Below are 21,445 nucleotides of genomic sequence, written 5' to 3'. Positions count from 1 at the left end.
GTAAAGTCGATCGCGTGCTCGTGATTCTCGCATTTTGTACTGCCACGTAAATGTGCCATGAATATGTTTTTACGGTGAACTATAGTAATGCCAAGTATTAATTGGAATAACTGGCCTTATTGAGTGAATTGAACCCATAAATACTACACTCTAGTAGAACGTTATAAAAATTGCTAGATTAAAAATTGCAACAAAGTGGATTACACGAATTATTATAAATAAATGGGTAATTAACTTCCTCGAGATTTTAAAACGTGTCTTTATAGTAATTTTTCTTCGAACCTATTATAATACACGACATTCTGAAGAAATAATGCATCGTTTCCTATATTTTCTTAAATTACGTTTCAAAAAATAACATTCTATTAGGTGCTTAGACAGGAATGTGAGAGTACTAGTGACATTTTGATGATTACGTATTGGCAATAGTTACGGGATTTTTACTAGTACTATCTGTGTTATTTTACTGCTAGCAGTCTTTATATAACTCTACTAGTATTATTTACATACGTTGCTAATAATATTTCCATAAATTTAATAAAAATATTTTATAAATACAACATTCTACTGACACAATTTACACGACTTTGCTAGTAATATTTACCTGATTTTGGTAGTGATATTTACAAGATTTCACTAACAATATTTAGGCATATGATTCCGATAATATTTTTGCATAACTTTTTAATATCATTTATATAATTTTACTAATAATATTCTTATTATTTTCTATTACTATTTACGTGATTTTAATTATTATTAAAAATATGTAAATAACTTTTTATTCGCTATTTGATACCTCGTATGAGGTTTGTCTTCTACCAACAATATTTAATAGTTATTTAATATTATATTTAATAGAAGATATAATATTTATATTTTACATCAATGATTTCACTAGTAACATAAAAATTCTATAATTTATCTACTAGAATATCTATACGAATATACTAGCAACATTGTCATCATTCTAACAGCATGATATTCATGCGATTTTGTTACTAACTGCTTCACCTAATTACATGTGATATTTACATGATTTCACTACCAATATTTAGGCACATGATTTCGTTAGTATTTTTGCATAACTTTTTATTAACATTTATACAATTTTACTAATAATACTCTTATTATTTTCTATTACTATTTACGTAATTTTAGTTATTATTAAAAATACTTAAATAACTTTTTATTCAATATTTGAAACCTCGAATGAGCATTGTTTTTTACCAACAATATCTGTATAATTTAACTAGTAGATATAATATTTATATTTTACATCAATGATTATACTAGTAACATAAAAATTATACAATTTAACTACTAGAATATACTAGCAACATTGTCATAATTCTACCAGCATAATATTCGTGCGGTTTTGTTACTACCTGCTTCACCTAATTACTGCTTTACTGCTTCACCCAAGTTTAACTAGAAACTAAACTAGTAACTAAACTAGTAACTAAACTTAACTAGGTAAGCTTTACCCAATAGTTTACCTAATTTCATTGCTTTACGTTCACGCGATTTTATCAGCAATGTTCCTATAGCCCTGTTATCACTCTGCAAATTTTTCGCCAATAGTTCAGATTTCAAGCTACACTGCGTTACCTAAACGACCAATTGGCATCCCTTAAATGAACTTTCCCTGCAAAAAGGACTTGGTTAGTCCGCCTGAAAACCAGAACCGCTTTTCCCAAGTACGTATTATATCAGAGGTTAATTTGAAGTTACGTGAAAGTCGCTCGATCAACATTTCCCTTCAAACACGATTGACGACTGTGCACCCTGGAATTTACCTCGAGGAAGATAATTAACTATGAGTTCCAGGAAGGAAGAACGATACCAGGATTTGCTCGTTTGTCGGAAAAGGTATCCGGGTGAGATTCTAAGGGTCAGAATGTTGAAAATCTGCTAGTTAATCGATCAGACGAGAGGTCGATTGTTACTTAATCGAAACCGGTTTTCTCAGCTGTCTGCTAGGCTAATCGAATTCTTTAAATTGCATCTGTTATTATAGAAGCGAACCGCAACTTTCTGTAGAGAAACTTTGAAAATAAAAAAGGTACAAAACTGTTATGTATATAGGTATATCATTCATGAAGTATGTGGCATATAATTAATTTCGAATTGTTCTCTTTGGCATAACTATGTTGAATGAAGCGAAGCTACCGACTGAAATGTAAAACGATTAAAATTGAGAACTGTGCTATTAGTGTTTCTATAATTATTTTTGAGTATTGTAAAATATCGTACGGAGGACTAGATTTCTGAGTAGACGAAGGTTATAATAAGTTTACCTAATTTAGTATAACATGTAACAAATATGTAATTAAAGTAAATATAAACTTAGCAGAAAATATTATTAACGTGTTAAGTAAATGTTAATTAGACATAATTCCAAATAAAACGATTAAAATTGAAAAGTGTGTTATTAGTGTTTCTATAATTATTTTAAAATATTGTAAAATATTGTAAATATTGTAAAAATTGTGAATATCGTACATATTACAAAAATTATGGATTTTATGAAAATTATTATTATTTTAAATATTGTACAAATTGTTGAAATTATTAACATGTAACAAATATGTATTTAAAGTAAATATAAACTTAGCAGAAAATATTATTAACGTGTTAAGTAAATGTTAATTAAATGTAATTCTAAATAAAACGATTGAAACGATTAAAATTGAGAAGTGTGTTATTAATGTTTCTATAATTATATTAGACTATTGTAAAATATTGTAAATGTTGCAAAAATTGTGAATATCGTACATTTTGCAAAAATTATGGATATTATGAAAATTGTGATTAATTTAAATATTGTACAAATTGTTGAAATTATGAATATTGCAAAAATTGTAAAAATCGTAAAAATTATGAATACTATAAATATTGCAAATATTATAAATATTATAAATGTTATAAATATAGTTTAACATAAAATATAATAAGTATACTCTTTCATGTTCCTCTGAATTTAATAAAACTATTTCAACATATATTTCAATACAAGCATGATTTGACACTCGAAATATCTTTTTTCCAAACGATATTCTTAACTTTTACCTTATTATTTCCTAACACTATAATTTGCACAAATTTATGTAACATAAAATTAAATAAATTCCAGAAATAAAACATAATAATTGTAAACTTCTTGTCCTCGTTATTTTTCTTCTGAGATATTAAATGACCAATATAAAAAGAAATATAATTCTTCTTATTTTTCCACCTCTCCATTATTATATCCCTTAATCAAGTATCCCACAAAATTGAGAATCTATTTAAATACACTGCTAAATTCGGAAATACCTCATTAAATATACAATTCGACCAAAATTAAAATCGAAGAAAAACTCAATTTGACAAGTCAAAAAATTGATATCTACGTAAATGTAAATCACGAATAAGTAAAACACGTCGCGGGTAAAACACGTATTTCTAGTCACGTAACGGTACAGCAACCGGTTACAGGAAGCATATGCACCGGTCACTTCCGTATTCCTAAGTCGGTCACATTAATATCTCGCACAAAGTGCACCATTTCTACGGAGGCACTTTATATTCCAAGAAAAATTTGCGTGATTTAATCGATGACTTGCTCGCAAAAACAATCTGACCTTAATGCTGTTCCACGTTCACCGTTCTACTTCTCGATATGTATGCCTTCATGATCTAGCACGATGTGAAATGTTACCGTTTTGTCCAATCGAATATTTCTAGAATATTAAAAACGCAAGAAAAATTATACTTTCTTTTTGCTTTCTATAAAAAAAAATTTTTTTTCGCCTTATGAACATTTAGTACAATTATTAAACTGCGATGCATCACACCTGAAGAAAAGTATTCTGTTAAAAATCACAAAAATACAAGATTATTCCAGAATATTTCAATTTTTGAAGTATAAGATGCTATCGTATCATTTACAGTAAATGTAAAAACAATTTTAAATTTCGCCTCATCTTATAAGAGAAAATATTTAAAAAGGAACATCATAATTGAAGAAACATATATGTTCGACATAAATTCTAAAAAATTTGCTTGCAATAGAAATAATATATCTACCTATTTCAATTTGTAATGTTCTCAAATAATTTCGAATCTTTAGGAATAGCAATACTAAATATAATATAAATAACGCACAATTAAATAAAAATCGTTTGATCAAAATCTCTTTGATTTGATATTTTACATAATCCTCATTAAAATAATTACCCTAGTTTCTAAACTATGAAACATTAACAACTTCATAAGCCTTTTCCAATTTTCTAAGAATTCTATAAAATTCTAAAAAAAAATTCTAAAATAATTTCCGGCTATCTTTAAATGATTTTTCAATACTAGAATTAACAACCTGTAATGAACCTATATACAAATAAATACGTACACGAAGATAACAATTTTTTAATACTATAATTAACGATCTCTAATGTATACTTAAATATAAACACATACCTACGTATAAATTATAGTATATGAAGTTGTATGACGAAAATAAATGAATAGGAGTATATACTTTACTAAATAAAAATCCATCTCAATTTTGCCAAAGACAACTATACAATAAATACAAAGAAGAAAAAATCTGAAATTAGTCATTCTGACTAGTCTGATACCTCAAATGTCGAACAATTTTTTGAATTATTGAACCACAAGAACAATTAACTCGACTAGAAAATGCAGAAAAATTATTCGAGTGAAAGTAGATCATATGCAAAACCGAGTACGTGAAACTTGCAACAATTTCTTTAATAATCCTCATTTCCTATGGTTCATCATAATGTTTAGGTTATACGTGACCCTCGTTACATCGAATTAATCCTTGAACTCTATTACGTGGCGTTATAAAACTAATTTATAAACGCCATGGTAAATATGTAGCTACGTGTAATTATTTATAATCCTGCTTTAAAGCTGAAATAATTTATCTCGACTCAAACGTCACGTGAATAAACTTGAACCATTTCTGGTACAGCCTCAAAGACCGGTTGATTACGATCAGTCTCGTTAGACGAATATAATTAATTGAGGTACATTTTGGGTGAAAAATGTTTTATTAAAAACATCGAAGTATAAAAACTATAAAAACAGGCAAGCTTATTAAATAATGCTCTTTGAATTTAACCATGATAGTTATTGTTAATCGAGAAGCTGACGCATTTACTGTAACGCAGTAGGTCCTGAACGACGCAAATAAAATGGCGTCCATAGCTTTCATTTTGTCTTCTTTCACCGGAAGCGTATGTTCCACGTTGATTTCCGTACATGGAAATTCATGGAGCAACAAATGGCTTCCGTCAGCAGTTCATTTCCTTTATTTCACTTCAAGGTACTGCTGTTCGGAGCTCTGATGTGTTTAAACGGAAAGAAAACGTGGCAGGTTATATCAGCCCTCTGCACTCCATGCATTTTTGGTTAGGTCGATGAGTGACTCTAAGAAATATCTTTGTAATGAGAAACATTTTGAAATTCAAAATTTAGTTCCTAAAATAAAGGAAAAGAATTTACCTAATAATAAAAGAATATTATTATAATTTTATAATAATAATTATATAATTTATATTAATATATAATTTTAAGAATATAATTATATAATTTTATTCTAATATTATTATTAGAATAAAAGAATATTATAAAATAGACTTACTCACATTTCATTTTGATTTGTGAAAATAGGAGGAAATAATAAATTGCAGCTTCGTAATCTCGCCGCAGCGGCGCCACTGGAGTACAAAGGATTAGATCTCTGTGTATACGAAGGTTATAATAAGTTTACCTAATTTAGTATAACATGTAACAAATATGTAATTAAAGTAAATATAAACTTAGCAGAGAATATTATTAACATGTTAGGTAAATGTTAATTAGGTGTAATTCTAAGTATAGTATTGCTAACCTCGAAATCTTTTCTGCTTTTCTCTGTGCATGTGATACTTCTTTTCGCAAGAAGAACTTTGTTAGATGTAACGTGCTGTAGAGAAAGAGGGTATGAATTCGTGTGAAATTACTTTTTTTAATAACATAAAAAATAGTCGAGCAACAAAGTTACACTGTTTGTATCACCGGCCATAATTACATACGTAACAAAATAGAAAACAATATTAATCTGTCGAAATAAATATTACGTCTTTAAGAGCAGACAAGAAATTCCTCTCATCGACGAATAAATTATTCTTCGCTGCTACTGTCAAAGGAGAATGATGTTTCCGTTTGCATTACTAAAAATCTATTATTTTTAGCACAAGTATAACTCTCGGGCAAAAGTTAAATTCGTCTTGGAGAATTGCTTTTTAACAAGGAAGACATATAATAACGTTTAAAATATTATTCGAGTATTTCAGTTGGCGAGTAACCTAAGTACAATGTATAAGTGCATAAAAATCGTTAAATATTTCAGGCAGTATTAGAAAACAATCACAGCGAAAGCGTCGATTTCTCCGTAATTTCTCCATATCACGCAAAACGAATAGCATATTGATGAAATTATTGTCGCAGTGCAAACGTAATCGAAATAATCCCAATTTTATGCAATTTCTGTTCCCTAAAATTCTATCTTGCCAATTCGTATTTATTCAATTTTACTGAATTTTTATTTTATAAATTGTATTTCAGTGCAAACGTAATCGAAATAATTCCAATCTTATGCAATTTCTATTTCCTAAAATTCTATCTTGCCAATTTATACCTATTCATACCAATTTTATAGAAATTTTACTTTATAAATTGTATTTCATAAATCCCTATTCTGTAAATTCCAAGCCAACTATTTTTAAATCATATCTTCACCTATTAACAAACCAAGAATTTCTCTGACCCCCAAAATTTAGCAATTTTATATTGGAATTTGGAATAAATTAGAAATAAATTCGAAACCAACTATTTTTAGATGCTAACCTCAGCAATTAACAAATCAAACAATTTCTCTCCTTCCCCAAACTTTAGAAATTTTTAAGTTTTAATTTCTACCTCACAATTTTTTAAATTACCCAAACTCTACAAAAATACACATAGATCTCAAAATTTCTACAAATTTTACAAATTCTAAACCAACTCTGTTCAACTCACAGCTTCACCAAAAAACGAACCAAACAATTCCTCCCCTCCCCTCTCCTCTCCTAAAATTGCAAAGAATAAAATTCCCATTGAAAGGGTTAATGAGCAACTGAAAATTGCTGCACCTAAGTCAAATTTCACAAGCAATCCCATCACTGAATGACAAACTGGCGACAATATTTTCCAAGACGCAAACCGCGAGAGGATCGATCCAAGCATCCGAAGCGATGGATAGAGAACGATACCAGATGAAATAAAGTAAGAATACGAACAATTAATCGAAAAGCAACGATTATCATTAGTATTGGCTCTCAGTGACCGGACGCACGCCGTGCCCAGGCTGTTGGGGTGCGAACTGAGCCTGAGTGTACTGCGGATACTCTGGCTGAGGAGCATACTCTGGCTGAGGAGCGTACGCATGGCTGTAACCACTGGATTGACCTTGGTACGAGTCAGCAGTAGCAGGAGGTTGATACCGAACCTGAGGAGGTGACGGAGGCTGTGCAGGCTGAGGCACGTATGGCTTTTCGAGACGATATTCGATCTGGTTAGCAATGATGTTGTAAGGGATCTGAGACTGGTACTTCAGCAAGCTTTGGATGTGACCGGGAACGTTGGTGGAGTATCGTGGCACAGGTTCGGCTGGCAATGGCTGTCGTTGCAGCTGCGACTGGTGCTGGTGAGGTGCTTGTCTTCTTTCTCTGTGCCCTGCATGTTGTGGCCCTCGTGGTGGGCCCCTGGGGGCTGGCGCTTGCTCCACCGTGTGCACGACGGGAGATGTTGGTTGCTGTCTCAGTAGGTCTTGATAGTAATTGCGGAACTGCTCTAGTTGCATCTGCGCCGATGGCTCCGGATTGAATCTGCAAATCGATTTCTTTGTTATTATTGGATTTGTCGAAGATGACTGCGGTGATTTCGTTCAAAGATGGCGTATGTTTGCGAAGAAATGGAAGGGATAGGCTTCGAGAGTTCGAAACAGATTAACCCTTTGCACTCGAGAAGTGCCCTACAGTCACCATTTGATAAAATTTCGAAGCTAGATATTAATTAATGTATCAAATTTGAAATAATGTAACAGCGTGCTAGATATCGAAATGAAATAATTCTACGTGTTAATTATGATACGATTTCTTATTTAGTGCTCGAAAAATATTATATTATCAGTCTTATAGTAAATAATTTTTCAACTCGTACCCTTCTTTAGCCAAAGAATCGTCGAGCGCAAAGGGTTAAATAGTAAAAATAAAATCGGTTATCACAGATAAAAATGGATACATTAATTTAGTTATTGTAATTATTAATGATACGTTTGCTTTCTAGTATTTGGATAATTATTTTATGTTAATATACAACGTAATAAAAAGTATCGTTCTTTCTGAAATTAAAAACACGACCAGCTAAAATATCAATAGGATAATTTTGGGTGGATGATTAACAGTTGAAATAGTAGATATAGTAGAGATAATATTGACTATTTCTTCTTTTTGTATAATTATTTTGTCAATCATATTAATATATGTATATAGTAACATGATATTGATATGGAAAAATGTTTTATTAAACGTTTTTGTGAAATTTGTATTGTGAATTTGTGTGCAAATTTGTATTTTGAAATTTTGTATGTAAGATTGTAAAATTAAATGATTCTTAATATTGAATAATTATAATACAATATATAGTTGCTTTTGATTTGTGATATTTTAATTTGTATTTTAATTAATAATAATTTGTGAATGAAGACGACTCAAATATCTCATACAGTAGCAGAATAAATGCCTAATTCTGCCATAGTAAATGGATTGATATTTCTTACGAGAGATTTTAGATATTTAAATTTATATAGAGAAGATGTAATGAGACATTTAATTAATAGAATATTGCAATGAACTGATTCTACCTTTTTATCTTGCATTTATATTGTTTAAACGGTACAGCAAATAATATTTCTATTCACCTAATAAAAGTTTAATTTCTGCTGGCTGCCGTGGATTACCAATGGTCGTCATAACATGGGTCATGTTAAATATGTAAAAGAAAGCATAACAATTAAAGTTCTAATATTTTATAACATTTTAAATGATGTAAGTTTATATTGTAGTATAATGAAAAATTGTATAAAGTTTATACTATATACTGAATTTAATCAATATCTTTTAATTTCAATAGAAACTAAGTTTTGTTTATAATAAAGTGTATTATCCTAAAATTATTTTAAAAGAATAATTAATTTTTTATTATCAATCCTGCATAAATAATTTGAAATTTGTCATTAATGATAGGTAAGAATGGAAAATAGCAAGTAGTATGGTAATAAGCACATGAAATAATATTAATAAATAATAATGTTATAGAACATGAATATATAAATACAAATAAATAGATATTTTTAATTTTAAACAGGTGTGAAAATCGTGATAATATTGATACTGATTCACGAAATTGATTCCGAAGAATTCTTATTAAATAATTGCAATTTATTCAATTTTTATGATTACTATAACAGTAATATAGTTATTTTTTATTACTATAATAGCTCCTAAGATCTACCAATGTCCACTTAACTCACATTCCACTTTAATTTAATAATATTTTTAAAATTATTTAATAATTTATTAATGCAATATATTTGGAACAAAATATTAATATTAACTTTAAATACTTTTTACTGGACAACTAAAATATTTTTATAACATTCGACTCGTTTATATAATTTAAAAACACTCTTGAATATTAAGAGAAGAAAGGAGAATAAAATTTGAAGATTTGTGCGAAGAATAAAATAGAATAAAATATTCTGGTAAAACCCTTCGGTAACAATTATCACCAATTATTTCTCACACCATTCGAGCTTTGGTTTTTAAATAAAATGACATCACGAAATAGTAGTTTAATAATAAAATATCAAATTCACCTGTACTGTTCAGGGATCGAGTTGACATAGGGAGTTTGAGCCTGGTATTTCAACAGTTGCTGCAACTGAGGAGGCAGGTTAGGTGAGTATTTGATCTGAGGGTCAGCCGGTGGCTGCGGAAGTCTGCGATACTGCTGCTGTGATGCACCAGGAGCTTCCGGTTTGTACTGTGCCTGTCTTCTGTGTCTAGGCGGACCACGTGGTTTACCACGATAGGTTGGACGTCGTAGTTCTGGTACAGGTTCTTCCAGATATTGAGGTTGAGATTGAGGCTGAGGTTGGTAATGACCTGACACTTGTTGAGGATGATGTACGCCTTGTGTAGATAACAAATTCTCATATCTACAAAAGAAAAAGAAAAATGGATGGTTTTATGTAAACAATACTCTACAGATCCTACTATCTTAGTGAAATAAAAGTTGACAGATATTTTGAGTCACAAATGGATTCTATTTGAGTGTCATGAGAATCTTTAAATATATTTTTTAATAATTTTAAATAACAATTTTAAATTTATAAATAAATTCGGATGCATTTGATTTGCAACAAAATGATTTAGATTTGTAAGATAGTAAATTGGATTTGCAAAAGGGTGAAGTTCAAAGCCTGTAAATTACCTAAACGGTTCAGGGATGATGTTCACGTATGGAAGTTGTTGTTGTAATTGAAGCAAATGCTTGATATGCGAAGGTGCATGATCTAAAGCTTTCGATTGCTGAAAGGCAACTGGTTCAGGTTGTGGTGGTGGCTGTGGGTGCCTTGGTGCATGAGCTCTCTGACGGTGTGGTGCTCTTGGCACGCTTGCAATCGGAGCTTCCGAATACTGTGCTTCCGGTTGTGCCGCTGGTCTTGGTTGACGATCGTACGATCTCCAGTTGACCCTTAAACCTTGTAACAGAATTTATAATTAATTTCCAATATCGCAAATTTCCTTAGTAAATTAATTCCTATTCTAAAATAATTTTTAATTCACGCTGCTATACAAAAACTTCATATCGGATTTAAATAATTAATTTAGCATTTTTCAGAAGAGACGTAGAAGAAATATATCCCAAAACACCTGAATTATGTGTTTATTAAATAATATTCCATGCTTAAATAATATTTTCTATTTTCTATGAAATATCGAAATAAGAAAACAAATTTATTTCTATTTTCTATTTAATTTATTTAATAATCATCTTAAAAAAGTAAATTTATTGTAAGTTCTCATATTGCTCTGTAATATTTATCAATTTATCAAAATTATTTAACAATGTTATGAATTTTGTTTATCAATTTTATTCAGAAAATTTGTATGTAGAAATGAATTCGAAATTAATAAAGATACGATGCTTATTTAAATATTAACCCTTTCACGAGAAAGCGTTTCTGCAGACTTAAGACGATTTTCCACTTAACTCACTAGCGCCACCACGGCTCGTATCTACAATAAACGTATATCGTAAATATCGTATGTATTGTTGAATTATTTTCTACTTTTATTGACATAATCTTGAAATTTTTTCTTACTACGTGCATCATACTGTTTGCATGATGTTGTTTATTGCAAATTTTTCAGCCATACACATACAATCGTACTCGTGAAAGAATTGGTAGTTACTTTAGTAATACGTGTAAGTTACTTACCACTGGGGTCGTTGTACTGAAGAGATTTCGTAGTACCTGGATTACCATCGTAGGCACCTTGAATGACAGACTGACTATGTCCATCTGTCGCTCCTTGAATGTTGTATCCTCCTGCACTGGGTCCTTGTACGTTATATCTTTCAGCTACACCTTGAGTGGCACCGTGTATTTGAAAAGTGGAATGGCCATCGCTGGCACCTTGTATCTGAGCATTTCCATCTGTGGCTCCTTGGATACTAAAACCACCATCGTGTGACTCTGCAAAATGGAAAAATTCACCATTAATTTCATCGATAACTAAAATTACATATTAATTGGAAATTAAACAAACTGATTAAATTTCTTTTTTGGTATAAATATTTTATAAAAATAAGGGCAAAAATTCACTGTCCTTCCACTATGGTTATCCTCAAATGATAAAGAAGAATCATTTTCTGACAGAATATTTTATTTTTTACTTAACATAAACAGAACGAATATTTTTCATAGCAAGCTATTTTCTAATCATTTTCTAAAGTATAATTTTATTTATTACAAATTTTATTTATTTATAAAGATTAAAAATATTCCAGAATTTATTGAAAGAATTAAAATTTCTACGTTATATTATGATTATTGATTAAATAAGCTCACGATTGAAATACAATTCGTTGTTCATTTAATCAAAAAGGAGAAAAACATTTCCGTTATGACGTAATTCATTCGGATCAACTGTTTACAGTGCTTTGACACGGTATTGGCAACCGACTTCGAGCAAATCTGATCATAAATTCGTATTAGCCAGGACATATACGAGAATAAATTATGCGGAAAGGTTTTTCTCCCCGTGGTAACAGTATCTCTTATCTGTGTTCTACCATTTTGATCTGTGTACTCGATTCCTTTCCCTTCCTCTATTCTTAAGCCCTGGGCGACTCGATTCCCGTCACTGGGTCCTTGTATCGAGAATTGCGCCAAGCACGCAGGAAGTGTTATTAGCAAGAAAATCTGCAAAATATAATAATTCAAATTTCACTCTTCCATCTTTATAAAATTAATATCTTTCCCCCAAAATTTTTGAATTTTTAAATTTATTTCTAAAAAATCAAAACAAATAACACATTTCCTTTTTGTTAAGAAATAGTGATAGGATGGAACATGTGATTATTCTTAAACATATCCCAGGTATATTGATAATTTTTATTTTTTAAATATGACTTAAAATACGACTTTAAAGATGGAAAATATTTTAAGATGAAAATAGTTTGGAATTGCAAAAATTAATAAAAAAGGAAATATTTAATATTTCTTTGTCATTTCAAAAGAAGCAGAACAAATAACATATTTCCTCTTTTTAAGAAATAATATTTAATATTTCTCTGTCATTTTGCACTTGTCATTCATTCACAGATTCTTACTATCTTTTCCTCTTGTTATTTTACTATTACCTTCTTACTGAATGGAACAGCTTGTTACATATTAATATGTAATAATCCAACAAGTGGTCCCATCAGGAAAAGCTAATTCAACGTATTAAGTAACAAACCACTAATTACATGTTTAATAAGTGTTTTGTGCTATCCGAAAAAAGAAGGTTCGTCTTACATAATAAGTCAACAGTGGCACACTTTCTAATTATAGTCCTTCAAAATGCTCTAAATTAATTTCGACAATTACAACCATCTAATATTTGATCAAAGTCCAAAAATGACAGTTATAAAGATTAATGTTAATTCTTATCTACCAATAAATGTTTAAAAAATTCATCAAAAAATGCCATGATTAAAAAAATTCCAATTGTTACACGTTAAAAGTGATTGAAATTCTTATTGGTCACAAATAACTATTATAGATGACGAAAATCATTTCTGATTACCAATAACAATTATAAATGATGAAAATTATTTTTCTGTATCTTTATGTCAACGATGTAAAATTAATTATAAAGCATACTAAATAATAACATGCAAGAATGTTTATAAAGAAAAAATAAAATAAAAAATATTGTGTTTTAATAATTTTATTATACAAAAACAGTGTCCATCGTTTATAATAATTATTCCCAGCTAAATATGAAATCAAACAAAATTTAAATGATTTACGATGACTATCAACTAGAATCATCTAGAAAAAGATATATCTAATCATTATATCATAATTCTTTTTTATTTTGGGTATAAGAATTTCGATTTCTGCATTTAACTCCAATTTTTCCACTAACATAATGAAACTCGTCAAAATTACCCATTATATTTATTAATCATGTTCAACTAATTTCCTTATTATTTATCATACACTACCACTTACATATTTTTAAAATGGTAAATGAGAAATTATATGCAAATTAAGACGTAGAATTATTTTTCTTCCACATTCCACACATCGTCAGGTAATTTTAAATTTGATATATTAATTAATATTCATCTTCCAAATTTTATGAAATGGTGACTGAAGATCACCTCTTGAGTGCAAAGGGATAATACTTAAGTATAGGTAATAGTAATTTTAATTTGATACGATGAAACTGCAAGTAAATATATTAATTAAAATTTGATATATTAACCTTTTGCACTCGAGAGGCGCCCTTCAGTCGCCATTTGATAAAATTTCCAAGCTCGATATTAATTAATATATCAAATTTAAGATAATGTAACAGTATGCGAAGTATCGAAATTAAATAATTCTACCTGCCAATTATTATACGATTTCTTACTTACTGCTAGAAAAATATCATCAGCCTTATAGCAGAAAATTTTTCAACTCGTACAGCTCTTTAACCAAAAAATTGTCGAGCGCAAAGAATTAATTAATATCGCTCTTTTTATGAAAATTTATTAAAATTTTATGAAACAGTGACTGAAGCTCACCTCTCGAGTGCACAGGGTTAAAATTAAAAAGAAATAATTGAAAAATAGAAATAAATTATTATTCTCCCTTTTCTTTAATCGCAAAAGCAATCCACGGTAATTAGGTTTAGGATCTAAATGCTTCAGCTTTGGTGAAACACCGTTAAGATCATTTATAGGGCATAAATATCCTTGACAGTGAGGTTTTGCTCTGAATATCCTCGATGCAGCCATAATGGCGGCGGTAAATCGGCGGAAGCGTAGCAATGAATGGAATTTTAAGGTCCAATTGCGAAACTCGGGGTTCTAATTACGGTGTTATCTAATACGGTGGCGCATGGTTCAGTGGCAGCCATGATTACCCACCGGTTGTATGCATTTATATGGAATTGCATTTCGACAGCGGCGCAACGTGGCTGCAAGGGAAAGTGGTGACTTCAAGACCAGATTCTTCGTGATCAGGCAAAGTTAATAATAACGTGTTTCAGGAGCATAACGAAAACCGATACCTCAAACGCTTGGTTACTTTCTGATTTTCTATTTTTGATGGGTAATAGTCACGTAAAAATTTTGCGAATTTCTCGATTTTCTTCAGATTTTATTTAGAAATAGATTTAATTAGGCATTGCCGATACCATACTTTGATATATTTTATATTTTATATTTAATTTTATACTTAGAATTAGAACTTATTGTATATAAAATTACAAATATTTAGAAGAACTTATTTATATTTTAGAATTATCTGGGGATATTGAAGATAATGAATAATGAATATCAACGAGACATAAAAATTGCATGGAAAGTATTAAAAGAATAATTAATTAATAATTAATATCGAATTGGTAATAGTAATTTAGTTATTATTTGGATAACACGTGTATTGCTATAGTGACAATAATATTTAAATAATAATATTAAATTTTCAATTTTCCATTTTTATGTTATATATCACCCTGATGTAGAAATGAATAACTTAAATAATAATAATGATAATGATATCTAGATAGTAATGATAATAATAAATCTTAAATGTTTCATCTTTATATCTATATGAATCACTCTTATGTATTGTTCTTCAATATTGTTACAAAAGAAAATTTTGCTTAAGGGGAATTTTATTTAATAATTTTATTATTTACTTATTAATTTTAGTAAAATAAAAGTTTATTATTCTAATTTAATATTAAAATGTACATAATTCACAGAACAATTTTCAATAATTAATTATTATTAAATTTCACATACTGCGTGTGACAATCGACTTAATTAACTTCAAATGGTAGATCAAACAAGGCATAAGAGTACCTGCACTACCTGCTGCTAGATAAAGTTAATTCATTCGTTAGTGCCAATTAAATTAATTAAACGTGGTAAATCGGGATTAATCTGTTTCGTTTATCAAAATGATTTATCAAGTTCCACAGCATCCCACGTAATGATATTCTGTGCATGGAAGAACGTGTGTATTATGTTACTTGATTATGTTCGAAGAGAAATCGATACCTATCTACTATTGATAAAAGATAATATTTTTTCTCAGATTGACATTCTAAGTGAACAATCATTTAATACTGAAGTATGCTTTATTTTGACAAACCCTGCAGTAAAAGAATATGATAGTAATTATAGTAATATAATAATAAGTAAGTAATTTTAATATAAACAACAAACTATTTATTTACTAAATAATTTACTGTAACCTAGAAATTAATTAGAAATAAACTAGAAATACCAAATGAATCAAGCATACATTACACATTAATAGTTATCCATACTTTCATTTAATACTAGTTCAACATTAATTTAACATTAATCTAATTAATTTTCTAATTTATATTCTAATTAATATTTAATATTTTTGTAATTAGTATTATAAATCAATAAATGAAAATTAGGATCCTGCATAGAAAATCAAATTAAAATAACAGTACCCATATATATTTCACATAGTATCATTTTCCACCAGACACAAGAAGGCAAAACCCCATGAAAAACTAAACTGTAACCAAGCAGGAACTATAATAATCCTAACCTAACTCAAATTTATTTCACCCAAAAATAAATAATTTAATTTAATTTAATTCACAAATAAAAGAGCCAATAGTATAATAATTATAATTAAATACATATAATTACCTTTCTGACTTTTCAAAAATCACCATTAACATTCCCATAGAAAGCTTCTAAAATATTTCTGGTGTCAGCAAAAATAAAAAATGCAAAGTAATTTAAAAATTTTAATTTTTTCAGTAGACCTATCGTTAATTACAAAATGGAGCCAAGACCATGCCTCACAATCAACAAAACTCGCAAACCCCATAAAAATTCTCATTTCAAGAAACTCGACTGCACCGTTTACGCGCAGATCTTTCGCGAACCTTCGCTGCAGCTAATCAGGTTATTCGAAATTCCTTTTCGCGTGCAAACCACCTCGTGGAAGCGAAATTTCGGCGGTTATCCGTTCAATCGAGCAAAGTGGATAAAATTCCAGTTTCCAGAGGGGAAAGTTTCGCGTGTCTTCGATTAGCAACGGCAGTTTCCGTAATCGGGAAAAGGCGACGAGTTGCTATACCTTTCCTCCGAGCATTCCAGTCTAGTTGCAAGAAAAAGGAACGAGACCTATCTGGAAACCGGGACTAAGGCAGCGGCGCGCAGCTATCGGGCACACCATTGCAAGAATTACACGCTCGCTTGTAGAAAGTGAAATATAAATTAACCGACAAGACACGCCTGCTTCGATTACACGCGAAAAAATGGGTCCATGTTACGGGTTCTAGATTTGTCCAGAAGCGACCCCCTGTCAACTCCATATTGCAAAAATCCATCGCGACACGAAATATTCATTTTCCAGGCCAACCTTCTGTTGTATTTCCTTTTTTAATTTAATTCCGTCGAATTTGTATCCTTTTTAAATTTAATTCCGTCGAATTTGTATCCTTTTTAAATTTAATTCCGTCGAATTTGTATCCTTTTTAAATTTAATTCCCTCAAATTTAATTTTTTTTAATTTAATTTTGTCGAATTTGTTTTACTTTTAAATTTAATTCCCTCGAATTTGTTTTCATAAATTTAATTCCGTCGAATTTGTTTTCTTTTCAAATTTAATTTCCTTAAATTTAATTTTTTTTAATTTAATTTTGTCGAATTTGTTTCACTTTTAAATTAAATTCCCTCGAATTTGTTTTCGTAAATTTAATTCCGTCGAATTCTTTATTTTAAATATAATTCCGTCAAATTCCTCTTTCTAAATTTAATTCCATCGAATTTGTTTTCTTTTTAGAATTAATCCTCTAAAATTTAATTTTTTTAATTTAATTCTGTCGAATTTGTTTCTCTTTTAAATTCAATTTCCTCGAATTCCTCTTCCCAAATTTAATTCCGTCGAATTTGTTTCTTCCTTAAACTAACATTCATGAATTTTAAAAATTCTTAATTTTAATTCCGTCGAATTTGTTTTCTTTTTAAATTTAATTCCCCCAAATTTATTTTTTTTTAATTTAATTTTGTCGAATTTGTTTCTCTTTTAAATTTAATTCCCTCGAATTTGTTTTTGTAAATTTAATTCTCTCGAATTCCTCTTTCTAAATTTAATTTCGTCGAATTTGTTTCTTCCTTAAACTAACTTCCATGAATTTTCCAAATTTTTAATTTAATTCTGTCGAATTTGTCTTTCCTTAATTTAATTTCGACGAATTTAATTTTTATTTTAATTACTTTATTCGTAGCTAATATTACATGTTCATTGTAATTGCAATTGTACAATTTGGACATAATTTATTTAGGATAAGAAATTATGCGAGGGTATAGTTAAAAGTATTGTAAATTTGTTTATTTGTAAATTGTAAATTTCTTTAAAATATCTTAATTTTATAAATATTTTATTTACGTTAGTGCTTTATAAATTATTATAGAATAATTTAATTATGTTATAAAAGTACCGTATTTATTTCTATCAGTGTTTTATAAATATAAATTACCTTGCAAAACTATTTTGTTTATATTAATATTTCAGTTTAATGTTCAGTCACTTTCTAAAAGCATTTCATTTAATCCAGTCTGTTATAAATGTCACTTATTTCTATTCTATTTATTCAATTATTATTTACCTACTATTTGCTTATCCCGTGAAAGTGTCTTATTTATTTCAGCATACAGCTGTCGGTAATTTAAAGTTGTTACTTATTTTGTGAAAGTATTACATTTATTTGCCACAACTTAATAAACCTTGGTCGTTTTGTAAAAGTTCACCTTCGATAGATGCAATAATCTATATGATACGATACACCGCACTTCTCGATTTTCCATCGAGAATGAAAGGAAACTTTAGCACTTTTACTAGCAAGACCGAAGCATACGTGTTCCATTTTCGTTTTAATTGCTAGAGAACTGCAAGAAATTGCAGCGAAGTAGATAGAAGAATTGGAACTGAAAGTAGTACAGGATACAAAACTATACTTATTTCTTGTGGAACTTTCATTCTGCGTGTCTACAGTGATTGTAAAAAGAGAGCAAGAAAGGCTACAAACATGAATAACATAGCCTATCATTATCTTTTTGACTTTCTTCAGCCGAGCTACCGTTCAAAATAAATTAACTATAAAAATTAACTATAAAATCTGCACGATCGATCTCCATTAAAGAAATAAAATCGATATCGTGTATAATTCATTGTACATCATTAGAAATTTGCTCTTCCTTGACATTCGTTAACGCTTATGCATTATTCCATTTACAATTCTAATTTCATAAGTGAATAAATTTAATGGTCCAGAGGATATCAAATTCACAATGGAATTTGAAGAAAGTTCTTCAAGGTAATATCAATCCACTCTAAACACGTGAAATTATCGACTGTGCTGCGTTAGGTATACTTTCACCTTCATTTGAATATAATTTTCTATAATTTTTCTTATCCTATTTAGATAGCAAGAAAAAATATTTAACAATCGTACTTTCCTAATTTACGTGCTATTAATAAACGGTTAGGTCTCCTTTTCACGTATCAACAATTATCGATAAACATCGAAGCAATTATCCCGCTATCCCTTTCAATTCCAAACCCAGTATTATTATCCACTCGTGTTCGGACCAACGCAAATGATGTTACGGTCACGTTCAGTTTGCTGTACTCGTAAAACGCGAAAGCGTGACAGTTCGAAAAGAATTATGCATTGTTAACCATAGACAAATAAATTAGCGTTAGCATTTCTTGCTAGCAGAATTAGTTACTACCTGACACTAAAAACGAATTAAAATAGTCTTGCAAAATTAGAAATTCGAGTTATCCACTTTAAAGTGAACTTAAGTGATGATTTTTAACACAATTCTTCTTCAATATAAATTATAGAATTATTATACAGCAAATTAAAAATTGGACAAACTAATTATCTGCTTTTATATAAATTTGATCCACGCTATTTTTAACAGCACGAGACATAATCAGAATTATTGCAAAATCATTAACATTAATTATTCCATAAATTGCATTCGATTAGTTAGAACCATAGCAAAATTAATCAAAATCTTCTGCTATAAATCGTTACTTAATTGCTTCCATTTTTAACGATAACTATCGTTGGATACCTAAACTGGATCGATTACTATGATATTCAATCATGACAGAATTTTACGAACGTAATACTACTTTAGATTCTTTCAAATTCCTTCCTATGAATCATTAGCTACATATCTACCCTCGAATCGATCTAATAAATCATTAGCCTAATCTCGAAACGATCTAAAGTCTAATGTACCGTAACTTAGATCCAACTCTCGTATCCTTATACTCCGTGCTTTTGATGAAACCACGCTTACTACCATACATTCAAGACATTCCACAGTTCGTAATCCTAGTTGAAAACGATATCACGACTAATTTCGAGCCACGTTCACAGCACTAACTTTCCTTCCGGCACGATCCTGCGCCGTCTAATTAATCCAAGATGCGCGACGGCGGCCGCCATTTTGACGACGCCGCGAGAACCGCGAATCTATGCAGGAGAACTTATAACAATTAACAGCACGCGACACGTTTCGATTTTCGACTTAATAAATAATAAGAAATAATAAAAATTAAGAAATAATTCTGCACTCGTAATACACGTATACTCCTATCTCACTGCTATATAGCTTAAAAATAAAATCCCCGATAAAATCGTAGAGTTAACCTCAATTCTAAACGCGCCTTTAGCCCAAGGAAATACATGGAAGCTCGAGACGCACTTTTCTATGTCCACGATTTACGTTCTAGATTCACGAGCGATTCGGAATAAATACATTGTAGAAATTAGACGGACTGGATGAATTATAAGAGGTTATGAAAGTTTCGTGGAAGCCTGCCGGTATGCGTAATCGTAATGTCTAGCGAGCGTAGAAAAGATACGGAAAAGATTTACTCACGATGAAATTCATGGCGAGAAAGCAAGCAGCTCGATGCGTTCAAGGGTGGAGTGTATCTGAGGCGGCCGCGCGGTCACCGGAACAACTTTATAGGCGGCTACGTAAAAGGCGCCTTTCTGCGACGGGGATGTGACTTCTTGCCACCTCCACCAGCCCCCGGTTTTATCGGCTCCCCGGATTACCGTGCCACGGAACTGGCTTTTCAGTTCGCGTGCAGCCTTTTTCCGCGGTCCGCGCCGCTGGCCTGCCCCGCTGCCGGCGGCCATCATTCTTCCTAGATGAACGGAACAATGCCTGTGTGGCCGACCGCTGGCCATCGATACTCTGTGGTACCGGAATAGCAGGAGGAAGTGCTTTGACTTGGTCTAGAGAACGAGAAGCGGAATAATGAGAGGAGAAATTGGAATTTAGAGGTTGAGATTTTTTATGGGTTTTCGGGATGAGAAAGGTGTATGTCTGGTTCTTTTAGGATGGAATAGTGAATTATCATTTTCATTTCTTTCTTTGTAGTTGATGTTGAAGTATGGAAAACAGATTTCGGGAAACTTATAGAAATTATTGGAATTTATAGAAATTGTGTTTAAAAAAGAGTGGAATTGAGTATTTAAATATTGAAAAT

General features: G+C 30.2%; 1 protein-coding gene across 1 annotated transcript; it reads right to left on the bottom strand.

The window, feature by feature from the left end:
• Positions 1-7,357: 7,357 nt before the first annotated feature.
• Positions 7,358-20,838, bottom strand: LOC108545822 (bromodomain-containing protein 4). Its single transcript, XM_017897614.1, has 6 exons — positions 20,827-20,838; positions 12,457-12,586; positions 11,600-11,857; positions 10,588-10,858; positions 9,971-10,312; positions 7,358-7,919 (listed from the first exon to the last, which is right to left on the bottom strand). The coding sequence occupies exons 1-6, from the start codon at positions 20,836-20,838 to the stop codon at positions 7,358-7,360; spliced, it is 1,575 nt and encodes a 524-aa protein (XP_017753103.1).
• Positions 20,839-21,445: the final 607 nt, after the last annotated feature.

Source organism: Eufriesea mexicana, unplaced genomic scaffold (genome assembly GCF_001483705.2).
Source record: "Eufriesea mexicana isolate 0111107269 unplaced genomic scaffold, ASM148370v2 scaffold580, whole genome shotgun sequence".
Lineage (NCBI taxonomy): Eukaryota > Metazoa > Arthropoda > Insecta > Hymenoptera > Apidae > Eufriesea > Eufriesea mexicana.
The sequence above is the reverse complement of the archived record's forward strand: the minus strand, read 5'-3'. Positions and strand labels throughout refer to the sequence as shown.